The sequence below is a fragment of the Cyclospora cayetanensis genome, unplaced genomic scaffold (genome assembly GCF_002999335.1).
Source record: "Cyclospora cayetanensis isolate NF1_C8 unplaced genomic scaffold, CcayRef3 CcayRef3_contig_157, whole genome shotgun sequence".
Taxonomy (NCBI): Eukaryota; Apicomplexa; class Conoidasida; order Eucoccidiorida; family Eimeriidae; genus Cyclospora; species Cyclospora cayetanensis.
The window spans coordinates 49,694-66,600 of record NW_020312100.1 but is presented as its reverse complement, the minus strand read 5'-3'; the positions used below and the strand labels follow the sequence as shown (position 1 = coordinate 66,600).

At 55.1% G+C, this 16,907-nt stretch overlaps 3 protein-coding genes across 3 annotated transcripts; 1 reads left to right on the top strand and 2 right to left on the bottom strand.

Moving 5' to 3' along the window:
* Positions 1-818: 818 nt before the first annotated feature.
* LOC113147201 lies at positions 819-5,042 on the bottom strand. The gene is given in 9 exon segments (XM_026336956.1): positions 819-904; positions 1,310-1,397; positions 1,637-1,788; positions 2,752-2,859; positions 3,135-3,351; positions 3,565-3,846; positions 4,236-4,268; positions 4,396-4,407; positions 4,932-5,042. Coding segments are annotated over 9 exon segments (1,089 nt in total).
* Positions 5,043-5,913: 871 nt separating this feature from the next.
* Positions 5,914-8,999, top strand: LOC34619877 (the record flags this gene model as incomplete). The annotated part of the gene is made up of 9 exons (XM_026336955.1): positions 5,914-6,444; positions 6,686-6,804; positions 7,432-7,612; positions 7,750-7,791; positions 7,911-7,991; positions 8,395-8,448; positions 8,552-8,608; positions 8,715-8,835; positions 8,923-8,999. Coding segments are annotated over 9 exons (1,263 nt in total), but the record flags the coding sequence as incomplete, so codon positions are not given.
* Positions 9,000-9,330: 331 nt separating this feature from the next.
* Positions 9,331-16,572, bottom strand: LOC34619878. Its single transcript, XM_026336954.1, has 14 exons — positions 16,483-16,572; positions 15,944-16,281; positions 14,753-14,909; positions 14,345-14,549; positions 13,584-14,128; positions 13,410-13,507; positions 13,111-13,343; positions 12,674-12,946; positions 12,206-12,389; positions 11,566-11,876; positions 10,944-11,249; positions 10,080-10,242; positions 9,718-9,931; positions 9,331-9,408 (listed from the first exon to the last, which is right to left on the bottom strand). The coding sequence occupies exons 1-14, from the start codon at positions 16,570-16,572 to the stop codon at positions 9,331-9,333; spliced, it is 3,195 nt and encodes a 1,064-aa protein (XP_026192739.1).
* Between the last annotated feature and the right edge of the window lie 335 nt (positions 16,573-16,907).

The following is a 16,907-nucleotide window of genomic DNA, read 5'->3' as shown; positions in this document are numbered from 1 at the left end:
CAACGCAGGGGGATTGGTCAAAATTTGGAGGCGTAGCAGCAGAAGCGAGGGCGTCTTCTGCTACGACATAAAAGCCGCAGGAGTCAAGGTGTTGCGGCTGTAGCCAAGATGCTGCTGCTTCGGAAGGGGTAGGGAGAGAAATGGGGAGACTGCTCTTCGCCTCGCGAGCAAGAAGTCAGCTAAGCGGCTCTTCACACTCCACTGCTTCTGCGGGGAGATGCTTCAGGAGCGACTGCCTCTGCAGCAGGAGCAGCTCGCGCTGGAGCAGCAGATTACGGCTGTCTTGTGCTGGCGTCTGCCTTTCCGCGGAAGAGGCACAGAGCTCGTCGCTGCTGTCTTCCAGCAGCTGCTGCATCAGCTGCTGCTGCTCCTTCGCTGCTGCAGCTGCTGCCTCCGCATGCAACTCGCTGCAGCGCTTGTAGCACCGGAGGCACTCAGACCACACCTGTAAGAGGGCTGCGGCTGGAAGTTGAGCCTGCAGGAGGGCACCCAGGATTGCCTCCGTAGCTGCTGCTGCTGCTGTTGCTGCTGTTGCTGCTGCTGCTGTTGCTGCTGTTGCTGCAGGAGACACTCGAGGGGCAATTGCCAAGACGCAGTCGCTCTGTTCTTCGGCAGGCAAGGAGAGTGTGCATTGCTGCGCCGTTGTGTCTTGAGTCTTTTTTCCGCATGCAGCAGACGTTGCTGCTGAGACTCTTTCACGTGCCTGTCTGGGAACGCCGCTGCTGCAGTCGGGGGGGGGGAAGCTTCGCTTCGAAAGCAGCGGGAGCCACCAGTCTGCGACTTCGCCAGCCGTCGCAGCAGCAGCAAAGGCTGCCAAGTCAGGCTGGCGCAGGTGCAGCACATCGCCTCCCCGCAGCATTACGACGGCCACTTTCTGCCGCAGCAGCAACGCTGCGATTTGAGGCTGTGCATGCATGCAAAAGGATGCACGGAAGGAGCCGTCTCCCATGAGTCGAAAGATGCCAATCTGCCCATCGGCGCACAAGAACACACACAATGCGACACCTCCGCTATTCACAGACGGTTAGGTAGACGTTCCCACGACTGCTGCGCTAGCTGCTATCGCCATCAGCGCAACTCCTGCTGCCTGCCTGCCTAACGAAGAACCTCTCGTGTTGCAGCGAAGCGAAGCACTTGCAAAAAGCTGGCTGGCTGGTGATTGCAAGGGCTAACAAAGCAGTGCACGCATGCAAAGGGTAGCAGCATGCCCTCTGGGTGCCAGTGGTTTCCAGCGAATTCTTTTGCACCGAATTAAATAGGGGCAGTGCTGCTGCTGCTGCCCAAAGCCACACGCGCATGCAACACATACATTCGGTTTCTTGAGGATAGCCATCGTGGAGTGCTCTCTTATTGCATCCGTCAGGTGTACCGCATACGCATACCGCAGCCGATTGCGACTGGAGAGACACCTGAAAAAAGCAGGCAGGCAGGCAGGCAGGCATGCAGGCATGCATGCATGCCTCCAAGAGAGAAGGAGCAGCATCCACAGCCTATGGGCAGGCAGCAGACGCTCAGGCGCGAGGAATTACTGTCACGCCTCAGAAAACAGACGCTGCATCGGCCGCTGGAGTCGCAACAACAGCAGCAAACAGCACGAAAAAACGCAGAAGTGCATCACATCCCCACTCACACGTACCGTGCATGCAGCCTTCGAAGAACTGTCTTCGTGTTGGGATCTTCTAAGCGAACAAAAGCCCCCCCCAGCTCCACGACAAAGGTGACTGCATGCACCGCGCGAGGCTTGAGCTTGTCTGCTCTTGAAGAGGGCAGGTGAGGCAGCGACATGAACTCCTCCAGCAAAAAACGATCGCCAAAATCTGCAGCATGGCCTTTACTGCAAACGTTTCCACGACTGCTCCGCGCATTGCTCTCTCGCCACGCCGTTGCTGCTGCTGCTGTTTCTTCTGCTGGAGCTGCTGCTATTTCTTCTGCTGGAGCTGCTGCTGCTGTTTTCTTGGCTGCTGCTGTTTCTTCTGCTGGAGCTGCTGCTGCTGTTTTCTTGGAGGCTGCCATTTTTTCTGCTGTTTTCTTGGCTGCTGCTATTTCTTCTGCTGTTTTCTTGGCTGCTGCTATTTCTTCTGCTGGAGCTGCTGCTGCTGTTTTCTTGGCTGCTGCCATCTTTTCTGCTGTTTTCTTGGCTGCTGCTATTTTTTCTGCTGTTTTCTTGGCTGCTGCTATTTCTTCTGTAGGATCTGCTGCTGTTTTTTTGGCTGCTGCTATTTCTGCTTCGGATCGCCCTTCCCTGCTGCAGTAGCAGCAGTGATCAGCTTCCCATGAGCAGTCTTTGCTGTCGCAGCTCTTGCTCCCCCTGCGGCTGCAGGAGCTGCAGTGGCTTGTTCTGCAGGGTGATGGCGAGAAGAGATCCGAGGCTTCCTTTCTGCAGCTGAAGACGAAGGAAAACTCGCCTTCAGCCGCGACTGCCATGACTCCCCAAGGCGTCTGGAGACGTCGTGGGGGGAGCAGAATGGCATCTAGCAGCCTTTCTGGTGTGCCTGTTTGCGTGGCAGCTGCACTTGTGGAATTCACGCGACTGTCTCTGCGCAGGCTCTTCGAGACAGCGACGGCTGGAAGCAAGGCTTCCTCGAGAGAGGCTGCTCTGCCGTTGAGCTCTTGCAGCTGCGGAGACAGTTCATGCGGCTGCGGAGCGACCGGCGCGGGAGGAAGCTCTTCGTCGTCTTCCTGCTGCAGCGGCTGCAGCTGCTGCAGCTGCTGCGAGGGGGGGAGAAGGCAGCTTTGAGAAGGCGTGTGGACTTGTTGCCTTTCTCGTTGCACTGGCTGCAGCGGCGAGGGAGCGTGCAACGAGGAGAGAAAAGGCTCTTGCGTCACCGTCTGCAGCGCGACACTGCCGTCCGCATGCGTCTGCAACACGCCCCATAGAGGAGGAGCTTTTTGCGGAGTTTCCTCCTGCGCTAACGACTCTGCGACTGGTCCTGAGTGAGCAGAGAAGCTGAAGCACAGAGGCGGTGTAGCTGCAGCTGCAGCAACAGTTGTGCCTGAAAAGCTGAAGCACAGAGGCACATCCGCTTCTGCTGTGGCTGTTGCTGCTGTGGCTGTTGCTGCTGTGGCTGTTGCTGCTGTGGCTGTTGCTGCTGTGGCTGTTGCTGCTGTCGCCGTCGGCAGTGGAAGCGCTGCGCGTTGGGGAGGAGTCTCTGGCTCCTCCAAGAAAGAGTCTGTCTCTTCCAAAGCGTCCTCAGAGCCTTCCTCTTCTCCTGTTGATCCACTCGCTGCTGCTGCTGCTCTTGCTGCTGCTGATGTGAGGACTAAAAGTGGCGTTAAGGGGACTGTGAGACTTCCAGACGGCGGCAAAGCTGCGCTCGCTGTTGCTGAGGGAGTCGCAGTGGAGACTTCTCGCTGACGAGACATCCACAGAGGACGCAGTGTATGCGCTGCCACTGTAGTTGCTCCTGAAGACTGCGCTCCTGCTGCATGCTGCTGCTGCTGCTGCTGCTCTTGTTGCTGTTGCTGCTCTTGTTGCTGCTGTTGCTGCTGCTGTTGCTGCTGTTGTTGCTGCGTTTCATGCAAAAAGCCTGCTCGCCGAAGTCTTATGAAATGAAAATCTCCAGCAGGAGCAGCAACAAGGTCCCCACAAACTTCAGTTCGACCAAAGCTGCTTTTGAAGAGACTGCCAGCGCTGAGCGTCAAAAGACTGCCGCTGTAAGGAGAATCTGCAGCATGAGCTGCTGCTCCTACTCCTCCTTCTCCCTGTTGCGAGGCTTTCATCCTCGCTGCTGCTGTCACCAAAGCTCTGCCTGTTGCGGCAGTTGAACAACTGCCAATAGAGTCTCTTGCGAGGAGATCACCAAAGGCATCAACAGTCACGCCTAAAGCTCCTTGAGGAAGCTGCTGCTGCTGCTGCTTGAGGCTATGGCATTTTCGAGTGCCAAGAGGGGTAGATGCATCCTCTGCCGTCGTCAGCTCCTCTTGTTGTTGCTGTCGGATCTCCTGTTGATGCTGCTGTTGCATCTGTTGCGCCTGTTGCTGTTTCCTCTCTTGCTCTTGCTCTTGCTGTTGCTCTTGCTGCTGCTGGCTCCTCTCTTGCTCTTGCTGTTTCCTCTCTTGCTGTCGCTGCTGCTGATTTTTCACTTTCTCTTGCTGCTGCATCCTCTCGTGCTGTTGCTGCTGGTGTGGCGGCAGTTTCTGTACCTGCATGCGGAACGACATGGCCTCACGGAGGCTGCTGCTGCTGCTGCTATCCGATATGCTGCAGCTGCTGCTGCTGCAGCTGCTACTGCTGCTGCTGCTGCTGCTATCCGTGCTGCTGCAGCAGACTGCTTCTTCCCAAATGAGGCGCGCATTCAGCGTTCTGCAGGGTAAGGGGACGTTGACAGGTGTCGCTGCTGCTGCTGCTGCTGCTGCTGACTGCTGCACAGTGTGGACGGCAAGCACAGAAGCAGCAGGAGCAGGAGAGGCAGCCTTTGTGAGAGGAGCAGCTTGAGGAGGAGCTGCAGCAGCACAAGCTGGTGTTGGTCCCTTCGCAGCAGCAACAGCAGCTAAGGAAACAGGAGTCGTTGCTGCTGCAGCAGCTGCTGCTGTTGTTTTCGATGCTCCATGATCTTCGGTGACTGTGGCTCGTCTGTATTTTGTTTTTGCCGACAAAGAAGGACGAGAAAGAATATGCAGGTGCTGCTCTGCGCATCTCTGGCGCTGATCCTTATCCTGCTTCGGCTCAACTCCTTGCCGCTGTTGCGCCTGCTGCATGCGGTAAGAGGCATACTCCTTGACTGTCGTGATGCCTACCCACGGGAGGTGCTCTACAGTGCGACAGCCCACGCTGCGACTGCTGCTGCAGTGGCTGAACTCGCTGGAAGCATCGCTCGCTCTGCTGCAGCTGCTCGCCTCCGCGCATGCTGCTGCGGCATTCAGCAAAATCGAGATACCCGCGGGGGGAAGCGGGAGGCGTGTAGACGTCTCTTTTTGCTGCATGCGCTGCTGCTGCTGCTGCTGCTGCATGCGCTGCTGCTGCTGCATGCGCTCCTCTGTGTAGCCAGCAGACTGGCCACTGTTGCTGCTGCTGCTTACAAAGCAATCGCTGCTACAAGCATACTGCCGCTCTCGCTCTTGCTGCTGCTGCTCTTGCTTCTGCTGTTGCTTGCCCTCCGACTTCTGCTCCTGCAACTGCTTCTCCGCCAACTTGCAAGGCTGCAGAAGCGGCTGCTGGTGTACCAAGGCACCCCCCCTAGCAGCTGCACAAGGGCGAGGCATCCTCAGGTAGCGGCGCCAGCCAGCTCCTGCTGTTGCTGCTGCTTCCCTGCGTTTCTTGAAATGCGTTGGCTGCCGCTGGAGGCGCGTCAATCGCCAAACTGCCTGCTGTCGGCACCGCTGCTGCGCCTGCTGGAGTTGCGGTACAGCAACCCCACTGTCTACCACCGCCCCGCGAGAGAGTCATTACTGCAGCTGGAGCGGCAGCAGTGGCTGCGGAGGTCGAAGTTTCGGCCCAACAGACATTAAAATGCATTCTTTTTGCGCCGTGAGTCCAAAGCGCGCAGCAGCAGCTCCTGCCGCAGCTGCGGTGTCTGCTAAAGGCCCCTAATCGGCGGCTGCAGCTGCCGATATCGGCTGCAGCCCCTGCACGTTGCTGTCCTTTCTGTGAACAAAAATCGCAAATTGCACCAAATTAAAAAAGAATTGTGGTGCAGCAGTGGTTGCCTCCTCCGCGGCTGTTGGGTGTCTGCGGCAGAGAGAGGTTCAGAGGCTGCTGCAGCGGCTGGGCGTAGTTTTTGCCGTTGACGCGTCGCTCCGCGTGCCTCCTTCCTCGCCAGACACTCCGGGGAGACTCAGCAGATCTGGCTGCAGCTGGGAAGGCGCTTTGAGAGGCGCCGCTAGCCGCCTCGAGCAACCATGTCGTCCCCTGAAATCGCCTCCCCCGGCGAAAGGAGGGCTAGTGGCAGCACCAGCAGAGGCAGGCGTCTGCTGCCTCTGGCTGCAGTTTTCGGCAGTGCAGCTCTGGTGCGCGTGCTGCTATTCCACTGCGTGTCGCTTCCCAGCGGCGCGCTGTTGCTGTACAGTGGCACCAGCAGGAGCAGCAGCAGCTTCCAGGAAGCCTTGGCTAGAGAGGCAGCTGGCCTCTCTCCGCTTGCCGCTGGAATCTACGTTCAAACTCCGCCTCTCTTCGTCCTCCTGAAACATCTGACTGGATGTGGAGGCAGTGGCGCAAGTTGCAACGCGCTTCGTCTCTTCCTGCTGCTGCTGGCGGTAGATCTTGGAGTTGCTGCCGCTTTGGCTACTGCAGCGGCGCAGCTGCAGCCGCATGCCGACGAGGACGGGGAGGAAAGGCTGCTGAGCAGCCTTTCACCCCTTGATGCGCAAGCCGCTTCCCAGTGTTTCTCTCTTGTAAAGGAGAAGCGGCTTCTCCTGCAACAGAGGGAACGGCTAGGGGCCCTTGCATCACAGCGCTTTATCAGCCCGACTCTCGCTGCTGCGCTTTTCCTCTTTCACCCATACACCGTACGCTAGAGTCTTGGGAAATGGAAGAAGGAAGAAAGAAAGGGAAAAAGAAAGAAAGGGAAGGGGAGGAGGCAGGGTATGCGTGTGTTTCTTGGCGCAGCGATTTTGGGAGTGTGTGTAGTTTCTTTTCTCATTGATTTCCGCGCTTTTCTCGCCGCGCAAGCTGGTGCCTCTAGCTGACGCCAACCGCATTCCACCCCCCTCCCTGCGCGGCAACTCCTCTTGCTGACTTTGTTTGCAGGTAGCAGGAAGCTTAGCCTTGTCTCCTCACCACGTTCCTCTGCTGCTCCTCTCGCTGGCAATCGTCACAGGGGCGTTCGCAGCGAGAGCAGCAGAAGCAGCGACAACACTCCGTGGAAAGCAGCCAGCGACGCAGCACCGACACTCCAACTACCGCAGCAGACTTTCTTTGCAGCTGCTGGCGTTGCTTTTGCGGAGCTTTTGCTGCTGCTGCTTCGCGATTCTGCTGCTGCTAGGCCCCCCCCAAGCTCTGACGACTGCCTTCGCCCTTGCTGCCGTCAGCACTTTCGGCTTAGGGCCGATTCCTTGTACGTCTAGACTCGCGCGCAGACAGTCTCTCTCTTTCTCCCCGCAGCTTTTCTGGCAAGGGGAGGCGCAGAGGGGTCGCTCAACGGGAAAGAAGCCGCTTGAGAGACAGTGCTTTGCATGCGTGCATGCGTTCACGAGTCTGACGCACGCACGACCCTTAGGCAGAGGCGAGCGAGCACATACACTCAGTCACTACATGCGCTACGCGAGGCGTCTGCATCTCTCTGTCTGTCTGTACAGCAGCGCAGGCGTTGCCTGCGAGGAAGAGGAGGCCTCTTGCAGCTGTCGCCCGGGGGTGTTTGTTTTTGGTGGGGTCGCTCGTGGGATCGCTTTTGCTCCTCGTATCTTTTGCTGCGGCGACGAGTTGGAATTTGGTGGGTGCAGTTGCAAAAGGGGGAGCCTCTCTGCGCGCATCTCCCGCTGTACACGCTGCGGCAGGGAAGGAGGCCAGTCTGCAGCAGCACAAGGCATGCCAAGTCACCCTCTAAAGAGGCGGAAGGGGGTGGCTGCTGCTGCTGCTGCTGCTGTGCAGGGAAGCTTGTGGGAGAGCTTCGCGTCTCAATGGCATTTGGAGCCAATCGACCCTGGTCTTGGAGGTTCGTGGTATTTGCTCGCGCTGGTAAGCCGCGAGCTGCTCCAGTGTGTTGCCTCCTGGATGTGCGTCCTTTCTACCTTTTTGTCAAGCGCTCAGTGCCGTCGAGTCGCTTCCACGGTGCTTGTGTCGGGCTGTTTCTCTCTCTCTTTCTCTCTCTGCAGGCTTTCGAGCGGTACCGTCGCATTTTCGTCTTTGCACTGCAGGTACTCACAGCGGGCGCAGCAGCGCTGCAGAGAGGAAGGGGGTAGGTCTCCGCCAACTGCTGCGAAAGAAAAGAGACGTCACGCGTCAGTGTTTTGCTTTTTCTGACTATCCTGCGCAGGCTGCTGCCTTCGTTCTGATGGTCCCCTTGACGCTCGCCTTTGCGGGAAACCCCCTGAGTCACTGCCAGGCCGCAGTCGCTGTAAGCCGTGCTGTACATACACCTGAGCCACCGCGCATCAAGTCTTGCCTTTTCCGCCAAAAGATGCGCCCGCTGCTGCGCCGTAGCAGCGCGCTTGTTGGAGTCGCATGGCTGAACTCCAAAGCCACACACAGGCCGTCTCAAAGAGGGGCAGGCAGGCAGGCAGGCAGGCAGGGAGGCAGGCAGGCAGGCAGGCAGGCAGGCAGGGAGGCAGGCAGGCAGGGCAGCAGCCATCCCTTCCTTGCGGGATTGACTGCCTTCCACCAGCGCAGACAGAAGAATCCGTAGTTGAATGAGGCTTCGAAAGACCCTTCTGAAGTTTCAGGTTCCGTGCAGCGCGGGCGTTGCGCCAGTGCTCCTCCTCAGAGGGTTGCCTTTGCTTGGATGCGGGATGCATGCGCAGTCAATGGTGCTCTTCCAACAGAATCCAAGCCTCACAGAATTCGCCTTCCTGCAGGTGCGACGCTCCACTGCTCTTCTTCCTGTTGGTATTTGTGCTCTCTCTCTGCCTTTTCTTGGAGTGTTGCTGCCGCGCTGCATGTGTGCCTGTGCGCTCTCAGGTTTTGTTGGCTTTTCATTGGCGAGAAATGCAGCAGCGCGTCCCCTTCTCGAAGCTTGTGGGGCCTTTAGTAACGCACATTTTTTTCCTCTTGGCGCTTGTTGCCTTGCTCCTTGCTACGTGTACTACGCGCGTGTTCTCTTGCTTGTTTTACCTGGGTGCAGGTAGGTCTCAGCTTGCTTGCGGCAGCCCTATTGCCAGTGGCGTTCTCCCTCTGGATGGATCGCGGTGTAGGGACTGCCAATATCGCGTATGCACTGCAGTGCCTCCATTACACATTCTCATGTAAGCGAAGTCGACCGTAGAAAGTAGCGCGTATGTCTGCAGACGGCAGGAGATGCCACGTGGACTGCACCGTTCTTTCTCTCGCAGGCCTGCTCGTCACCGAGACGCTTCGGGGAGCCGCACAAAGAGAGCAGCGCTACTACCAGCTGCAGATGCGCGCGTAGGTAGGCGCAGCACCAATGCAGTGCTGCAGTGTCGAAACAGTCGTCACGCCGGAGCCGGCTGTCGGCGACGCATAGCTAGCTGCGGCACACACTGCAGTAGCAGCACAACTTGCTGCTCGTCGAACCGACTGCCCCCTTCTCGGGGGTGCAGTTCGCCTGGCCAGCTGGGTAGCTAGAGGGCTGTGTAGCAAGCGAACTCTGCAAGCTCCGCGCCACTGCGCTGCACTTGGGGAAGCAGGGATTCTCCACTGGCTAGCTCGCCGCTCGCTAGATGAAAGGGCTTCGTGGGAAGCAGGGAGCTAGCCGTCAAAGTGTATCGCCAGCTAGCCGACTAGGGGCTTGGCGCCGCAGGCAGGACGGTGTAAGACTCCGGTCTTAGGATTTCAGCTGTCCACAAGAAGCAGTTGTTCTGAGAAATCAAACACGCGCATGCCTTCATCCCTGTCGGCTTTGGGTGTGGTGCACGCGGAAGGCTGGAAGAAAGGCTGAGTGCTCGAGGCTCTCCACGCAGGCGGCAGCACTCAGCAGCACACAGCCCTTCTGACACGGAGTGCCCCTATTTAGTGTCTTTCTTCCCTCCCACACGCCTAGAGATGTTACTGGCAGGGTGGGGATCGAGACTAGACGACGTATTATCCCCTATATGTGACGACGGTGAATTCTCGCTAGCATGAGTGCGACGAAAGAGATGCTAGTGGGGAAGGGAATGGCGTCTTACAGGGGTCCTTGCGTTCGTGCCCGTGGCTGGCGGCACTGCGTAAAGCCTGAGTCGGTCTTTCTGCCCTTCTCCCCCCTGCAGTATCTCGGTGTTCTCCAGCGCCTCGTACTTTCCTGATGCCATCTTCCGCTTCAAAATGGCTTTGTAGCGGCTGCACCCGGGGGCCAGACTACTGCGAATTGAACGAAGGAGCACCCACACAGGGGGGCACAGACTGTGAGAAAAACGGGCAGGATAGGGTACTTTGCTCTACGAGGAATCAGCTCCCCAAGGCGCGGGATCTACGTGTGCCCACACCGCAACGCATAACGGCCCCCTTGTGGCTCTGCGAAAGGTTCAAAGCGTTGACTCCGTCCGCGCACCTGGTGGCTAGGATGTTGGTGAAGTGTTCGTTGACATATCCAGCAGTGGCTTCGGGGGGCAGCTTCAAATGCTTGACTGCTGGGCGGCCAATTTGTCTGTTGGTTTTAGGAGATCTCAGGAATGCCCCATTCACGCTGACTGAGAGTGTCGTCAAGCCTTCGACTGCACCAGAGAAAAAGGCACAACCATGGAGTGTACGCATGCAGGCCTCCTGCGGTGCTGCGGCGATCCATCAATTCATAGACGACTCCGTGTATACATCACGTTGAGCAGCATACGACGACTGCGTGGGGATCCGTATACATAAGAACAACTCTAAAGCAATGCGGGAAAGAGGTTGACTCGTGGTGTTCAGATGTAGGCACCCGTCGTGCGTGCTTTCATTTGTCAAACCTTGTATGGACTGCAGATAACTGAACTCGATATTCTAGGCAGGATTGTACGTCAGTGCCACAAGACACCTCCGAATGCACTAAAAGCTCGCCAACCACACAGCAACCTGCACACCTCAGGATCAAACTAGATGAGGGGAACCAACCTTCTGGTTTTCTGGCATTGTATAGTGCCTCAGTGAGGACCCCCTCTAGCACGCCTTCCCCAATCTGCTCTGTCAGACCAAATCTTTCAGGAGCTCGCATAGACTCGGGGATCTTTCCGCGGAGTGTGGCCACTGAAAACTTTGCTCCTGAACACCGCAGCAAAAGCAATCCCTGCAGCGTGTGGTTCCTGGACTGATGCAGTCTCCGCCGCAGAATATGACTGCAATCGTACTTCTAAATCTCTGAGCTGCTGCGTGCAGGTGCACGCTCGCATAAATCAAAGTCGGTCCACGTAGGATGAACACGAGAACTAAGTAATCTTACTTTCTTCTGGGTCCAGTGCGTGGAGTATCTCTGCGGCTTTCTTGGAGAGCTCCTCTTTAGTTGCAGTATACGCGACTAACTCCCTAAAAAAACTTAGTTTGATATCGTAAAGCGCCTCAATATATTCTTCGCGTTCATCCCAAACCCCGAAAGGTAGAGGGACAAAGTGATCTTTATGCATCTCCCTTAGCACTGCTGCATATACACCCCGCAGATTAGTGCCCCCGGGGAGCGAGTCAGATGGCAGGCGGTAGACAGCCCTTTTTATTTGTAGTAAAAGGAGCTTCTTGGCGTTCTCCACTGACCCTGTGAAAAGAAAGCATATGTATAAATGGAATAGAGACACTTCATTATCCAACTGTAACAGCTGCCAAGGAGGAGGCAGATAGTTATGACGCAAGCACAGCAAAAACAGCGACGAGGTGCAGGGAGAATGTGTGGAGCACGATGGCATATAATGGGCTACAGGTAGCTAAACAGCACAGCAGGAGATCAGCAACAGACACATCAGGGAGATAGATCGAAGCGTCAGCTCCGCGACAGCAACGTAAGAATACAGGAAGAACCCGACTGCACGCTGCAGAAAAGTCTGATCCAGGACACTTTTGCCTTTGTCACTTACAAGCAGTTTTGCTTATCACTTTGATCATCTTATCTCGAACTATCCGAGATACTTGACTCTCTGAAAATCCAAAATCCATTTTTGCTCCAGAAACACCCCAGGGCAGGCCGTAATGTGTTTCGGCAGTCGCTGCTTTTACCTCAGCCCACATGCAATCCTGTAGAGCTGTGGCTTCCTCTTCGGTAACAGCGTTTCCACTTGCATACTTGCGATGTATAGCAGAGGCGGAGGAGACGGATGAAACGCAACGCCGAAGGGCGACGCGCACAAGACGATCCGCAGACGTCCAGGACACATACGAAGCACAAGCTCTGGGAAGGCGCACAGCAAAAATCGGAATACCGTGACCGTTCGTTGAAAGGCCAAGGATGTGGAAAGGGGTGCTTAGTTGCACAGGATACGCGTCGCGAGTCAGTGGATGGCCTTTAGAATGAAACAACACGCACTGACATCCCCCAGAGCCGAAAGCAGTCCCGTATTGTGGAGCAAGAGAGCGCACGGAAAAGAAGCAAATCAGCAGGCTGAAGCAGCGCATGGCGGCGAATGCAGCAAGGTGACGAAGAACCTTAGAGGCGGGGGCAACAGGAAGGTCAGAGAGGATCAAAGTGACGAGAACAAAAGGCAACACCAGCAAGCTTGCCTGTCCGAGAGGTACTTCGTAACTTCGCTTTCCCTCTCTGGGTTGACGCCTACAGAGCGGAGAATAGTTGAAATGGCTGCTTCGCTTGGCGTCTCATCTAGCAGCTGAGTGTTGGGCTCCAGTGAGTACTCCTCATTTACATACACCTGGACGGCCTTTGACACGGCCACGCTGGCTGCCTCCACTGCATTAATCGTAAAGATGCGCACACACTTCGATCCTGCTCAACCCAGGAAGATACGTGCTGCAGGAATCCACTTCTTCCCTACCAAATGCTAACCCGTTTAGCACTGTCGAGCCTCTGGGACTGCAGGTAAGCCCTTAATGGAGGTAGCAACACTACAAATGCCAGAAAGGCAGTAAACCTTTCTAGTATATAGACCTTTTCGGGAGGCGATCTGGAGTGTCGTGGTTCTGAAAAGCCATCGCACGGAGCTAAGAATAATGAACTAGGTTTGTAAGTCTTACTTTTCCTATCGGTAATTTCCTGCTCAATACGGACTTCCAAGCCATCTAGACTGAGTCCAAAGACTGCGTCAACGCGATCCGCGTGGGTTGCCCCCGTCGTTTGACCCTCTTGATGACGCACAGGGGCCCATTGCAGAGCCTTTTCGAGCTCGTTTCTGACTGTTGCCTTCTCCTCGTCAGTCACTGCTGGCAAGACGTCGAGAGAGAGTAAATCTTCCAGAGCAACCGGACTGACAGCTGCTTCAACGACCTCTTTTAGCGTACTCCCAATGGCTGCAGTAAAGACACATCAAGGCAGTCGTGTGATTTTCACTGATACGCTTTAGTGCTTTGGTAGTACGCTTGCCTACACTAGTTTCAGCTGCACAAAACGTAACGCTTTCGCAGCAGTGTGTCTGCACATTTCGCTGGATATGTGGTAACGTGTGCATACACACCCAGGTCCTGAAGTGCTCTAAGGACTCTTGTGGCTTGTTGCTGTCTCTCCTGGCCCTGCGTGTCAATCTTTTCCAATCGACTCATCTTGAGAGAGAGTTGGAAAAGACTGGTCTGCTTTGTTTCTTCCAGAAGTCGCGTACCGTCTTCTACCGAGGTTCCCCGTACCGTTTCCAAGGCCATGGTAACTGAATGCACAGGGCACAGATCATGCATCGAAAAGACAAGGGACCACCTTCACGTAAGCAATACAAAAAATGTTTCTTCTGGAAACTTTCACAAGTATACTACCTCTGTCTGCATATCTTGGTGACGTGAACTGCCACTACATGTGGTTATGTCCTCTTGGCCACGATATTTTGCTCTCATCCAGCAAAAGACTGCTCTTGCCTCCTTGTTCTAACGGAAGGCTTGAATCTAAAATTCAGGAAGTACTAATTTTGCCGTACGACCCGTTCATTCGATGTAATCAAACTTTTAAAGCACTCAAAGGCGAGCTTATTAAATGCTTCCATAGGGGCTTCACTTTACCTGCCATAAAACTGAAGGCGTTGTTCATGGAGATGCGAAGATTCGGATTGACTTCTGTCATTTGCGCAATTTTCAATTTAATGACAAAGGGCATTTTAGAGCTGTACAACTTATCCACCCTGCCGCCCGGTTGCAGGCATTTCTTTAGTTCTTTCTTCACGATTGGTGTATACAACTGGGGAGACACGGTGCTCGACATGGTATCGAAGGAGAATGTAGCTCCATTCTGTATATGTGGTACAATGCAGCGTTCCACCCATGGATAGGAGACAGGACAAAAAGCAGAGACGCTCCAGAAATAAGCGAGTGTCAGGCCCAGGGCAAACACATCATGCTCGGGAAGAGCTACGATTCGCGGGGGTGGGGTTGTTTGCTTCTTGGGCCTCTCTATTTCCGGAGCCATAAAAGCAACTGTTCCTCGCATGAGTACGTTCTGCCCCAGGAGAGTTGCCATTCCAAAATCACCCGCCGCTAACTGGACCGTTGGGTGGGATTCCTTCCTGAGAAGTGTGTGGACATATCACATGCAAGGATGAGAGTTCAAGCGCTCACGAAGGGTCAGTATGCTGGTTCCAATAGTTTCCTCGCATACACATTTTGCTTGTGCCGCTTGTAAAAGTGCCCCCAAACGCTATGACTTTTCGTTAAGTCCATCTAAGTTGGGGTTTTGCATGTGTGCCATAAGTAGCATGACGTGCCTAGTACTTCTCGAGTAAAGAAGGTTGGCTGGCTTAATGTCAAAGTGTCCGAACCCGAAGAAATTGTGCATGTAAACAAATGGCTGAATGGCTTTGGACGATAACGATAAGAGCGAGCTCTTTTCCGCGAAAATCTCCTTCAGCACCGCGTTGCGTTCCCCAACAGCCCACCCGTCCAGGATTGAGCCGTCGGAATTGCGATTGGCTTGAGGCTGAGGGCATAGAGCCAGAAAATCGTTGATTCAAACAGTAAAAAAGCGCAGTACCACCATTAGCAGCTGCAAAGGAGTGCTTACAGACACTTCTGCAGTTCTGCAAGGGGAAAACGTAGCATAGCGGCAGCTGTAGTAGCAGTTCCAGAGCACCTGAGGAGCACCAGCATACGCTTCATCAATAGGAAGGACCAGCAACAAACCTCCAGATCGCCGTCAAACAAATTTACGAGAACACCCCAGTGGAGTCTCTGATGTTTGTCCTTGACAAGCACTCTCCCCAGAGGCAACGACCAGTGAACATACCGTCTCCCCACGGTAGCAAACAGAGACACGCGTTCCTCCTTTGAGGCATCTGCACTCAAAAGGACATGCGGAATGCAAGTTTGAAGCACCAATGAGAAGCAGCAGGTGATTGCAGCATTGAGAGTGGACTCCCAGTGGCCAACACATGTTACGAATCAGGTACGTCAAAGTCTTGAGATACGGCAGTGGCCACCCACTCAACGAATTGCCACTTTTACTGTTTGGCTAAGAATTAAAGCTTACTGTTTGGCTGAGAATTAAAGCCGGTTCGTGCGCATTCTCTGGTATATGCATCTACTGAATATTGGCAGCTCGCCCCGTACACGTGGCTGGGTGTGTGTTATTATACGAGCCACGTAACGACACAAGCAGAACGACACGTTGGGAAATGCGACGAAGTAGGCAATAAAACCTACCCTTCATTTTTTCCCACATGGCGGGGTCTAGTTTTTCAAGAGCCCTGTCCATCTGGATAAAGATGAGTCCTGTCTCTTCCAGCTCATCAAGAAAGCACTTTGTGTAAATTGCGCTGCGAATAGCCGCAAAGTTCTGCAAGAATGCCTCAGGGGATAACAGGCTCTGTTGCTGAAGCGCCTCCAGAGTGCCTAGCATTCCAGGATCTTCCAGCACCTCCTTTAAGGCGGAGACAGTGAAGGGGTCCTTGAGATTGACAGACCTGCGAAGGAAATGCTTCTACTTGAGAGTATGCAGGAAAGTACCACGTGCTGGAGGGATGCACCAAAGAGGTGTACAGTACTCATGAGTGCAATCCAGAGAGAGTCTCTCTTTCTCTCTCTGGCTTCGCAGCCGATTGCCTCCGGGCCTCTATGTGTAGCGACTCTTTCGGCGAGCCATCATTTGGTTTCTTCTGTTGTGTTTTGATGTGCAACACTCTGGAGAGCTGGCTGGGGGCTCTGTCTGTGTTCATTGAACGATTCCCCCTTCGGAAGCTCGATTTGCCGATACTCCGTTTTTTACGTGCAGTGTCACTAGTCGATGCAGCAAAATACTACAGGAAGTGAGACTTGGCCGAAGCGGCAGAGCGCGCAGGGAAAAAATAGCCACTAAGGTAGCTGCTCTTGGCTTACTTGAGCTCGCTTGCTGCCTTCTTAAGGGCTTGCAACTCAGGGGCCCTCAGTTCCTTTTGCCCCTCTTCCGCCGCTTTCATTAGTCCAACTAGTCCCCTCAGTCTAAAGACCTTCACGGCGAATTTGGGGCCTGGATCGTCTGTTTGTGCAGCTCCTTTCGCTCCTTCAGCTTGTGCCGCTGTGGGGATGCAAGGGCCGCCTGACAGAGCACCAGCTCGCATTGGGTACACCTCCCCGTATGTTCCTCCTCCTAACTTTGGATCCAAGTCGTCAAAAGAAAGACGACAAAGGCTCATGGCCATTGACAAAGAGAGGCCTTCACTAGCGGAGGGTGGCTGCTGTGCAGCCACGTGCAAACGTCCAGGGAGACGCCGAAGCAACGACGAGAAGACTGCATTTACACCCAAGCAGTCCCAGAATCACAGATCTTGAGAATCAGACGGACGGCAATGTCTTGACATGTTTCCAGCCAGAAGAACTTGCTTTTCCGTCAGGTACCACAGATCAATACTCACTGATTGCCTGGGGCGCGTGCATACCTGTGGCTGATGCATGCCCATCTCCCGTCGCAGATGTACTTTTTTGCAGCAAGACCACTCCTTGGGAACTCTCAAAGGGGAACTCTTCATTATGGCCCTCCTCCAGGGGAAGTTGCAGGAAGAGCTGGCTCGCATGGGGTGACACAGCGCGAAAGCGCAAGAACGACCTTACACGCTGAGCACCCCTTGTGTCTACCCCGGCAAAGGAGCTTTTGCTCAAGCCTCGGTGCGCCACCAATGCTGCCGCTGGGAAGCCGATGGTGCAGAGCAGGCAACACGTAATCCCGAGGACTGCTGCGGCGCAAGTCTTCAGGTTGACACGGAGGCACCTCGGAAAGATGCAGGGCTGTTGCCGCTCCATGCAGCCTCTTCGCTGCCGCCTATGGTCATGCCATGCATACAGGCTCACCATCTTTTGCTGCAAC

What these genes read in the sequence shown, in the direction of transcription:
- LOC34619878 (XM_026336954.1), bottom strand. Translation starts at nt 16,572, where the DNA reads ATGAAGAGTTCCCCTTTGAGAGTTCCCAAGGAGTGGTCTTGCTGCAAA. An exon ending in TGTTTGACGGCGATCTGGAG is followed by an intron (nt 14,550 to 14,752) that starts GTTTGTTGCTGG and finishes CTATGCCCTCAG; the next exon opens with CCTCAAGCCAATCGCAATTC. An exon ending in CGCCTTTGAGTGCTTTAAAA is followed by an intron (nt 13,508 to 13,583) that starts GTTTGATTACAT and finishes GCCTTCCGTTAG; the next exon opens with AACAAGGAGGCAAGAGCAGT.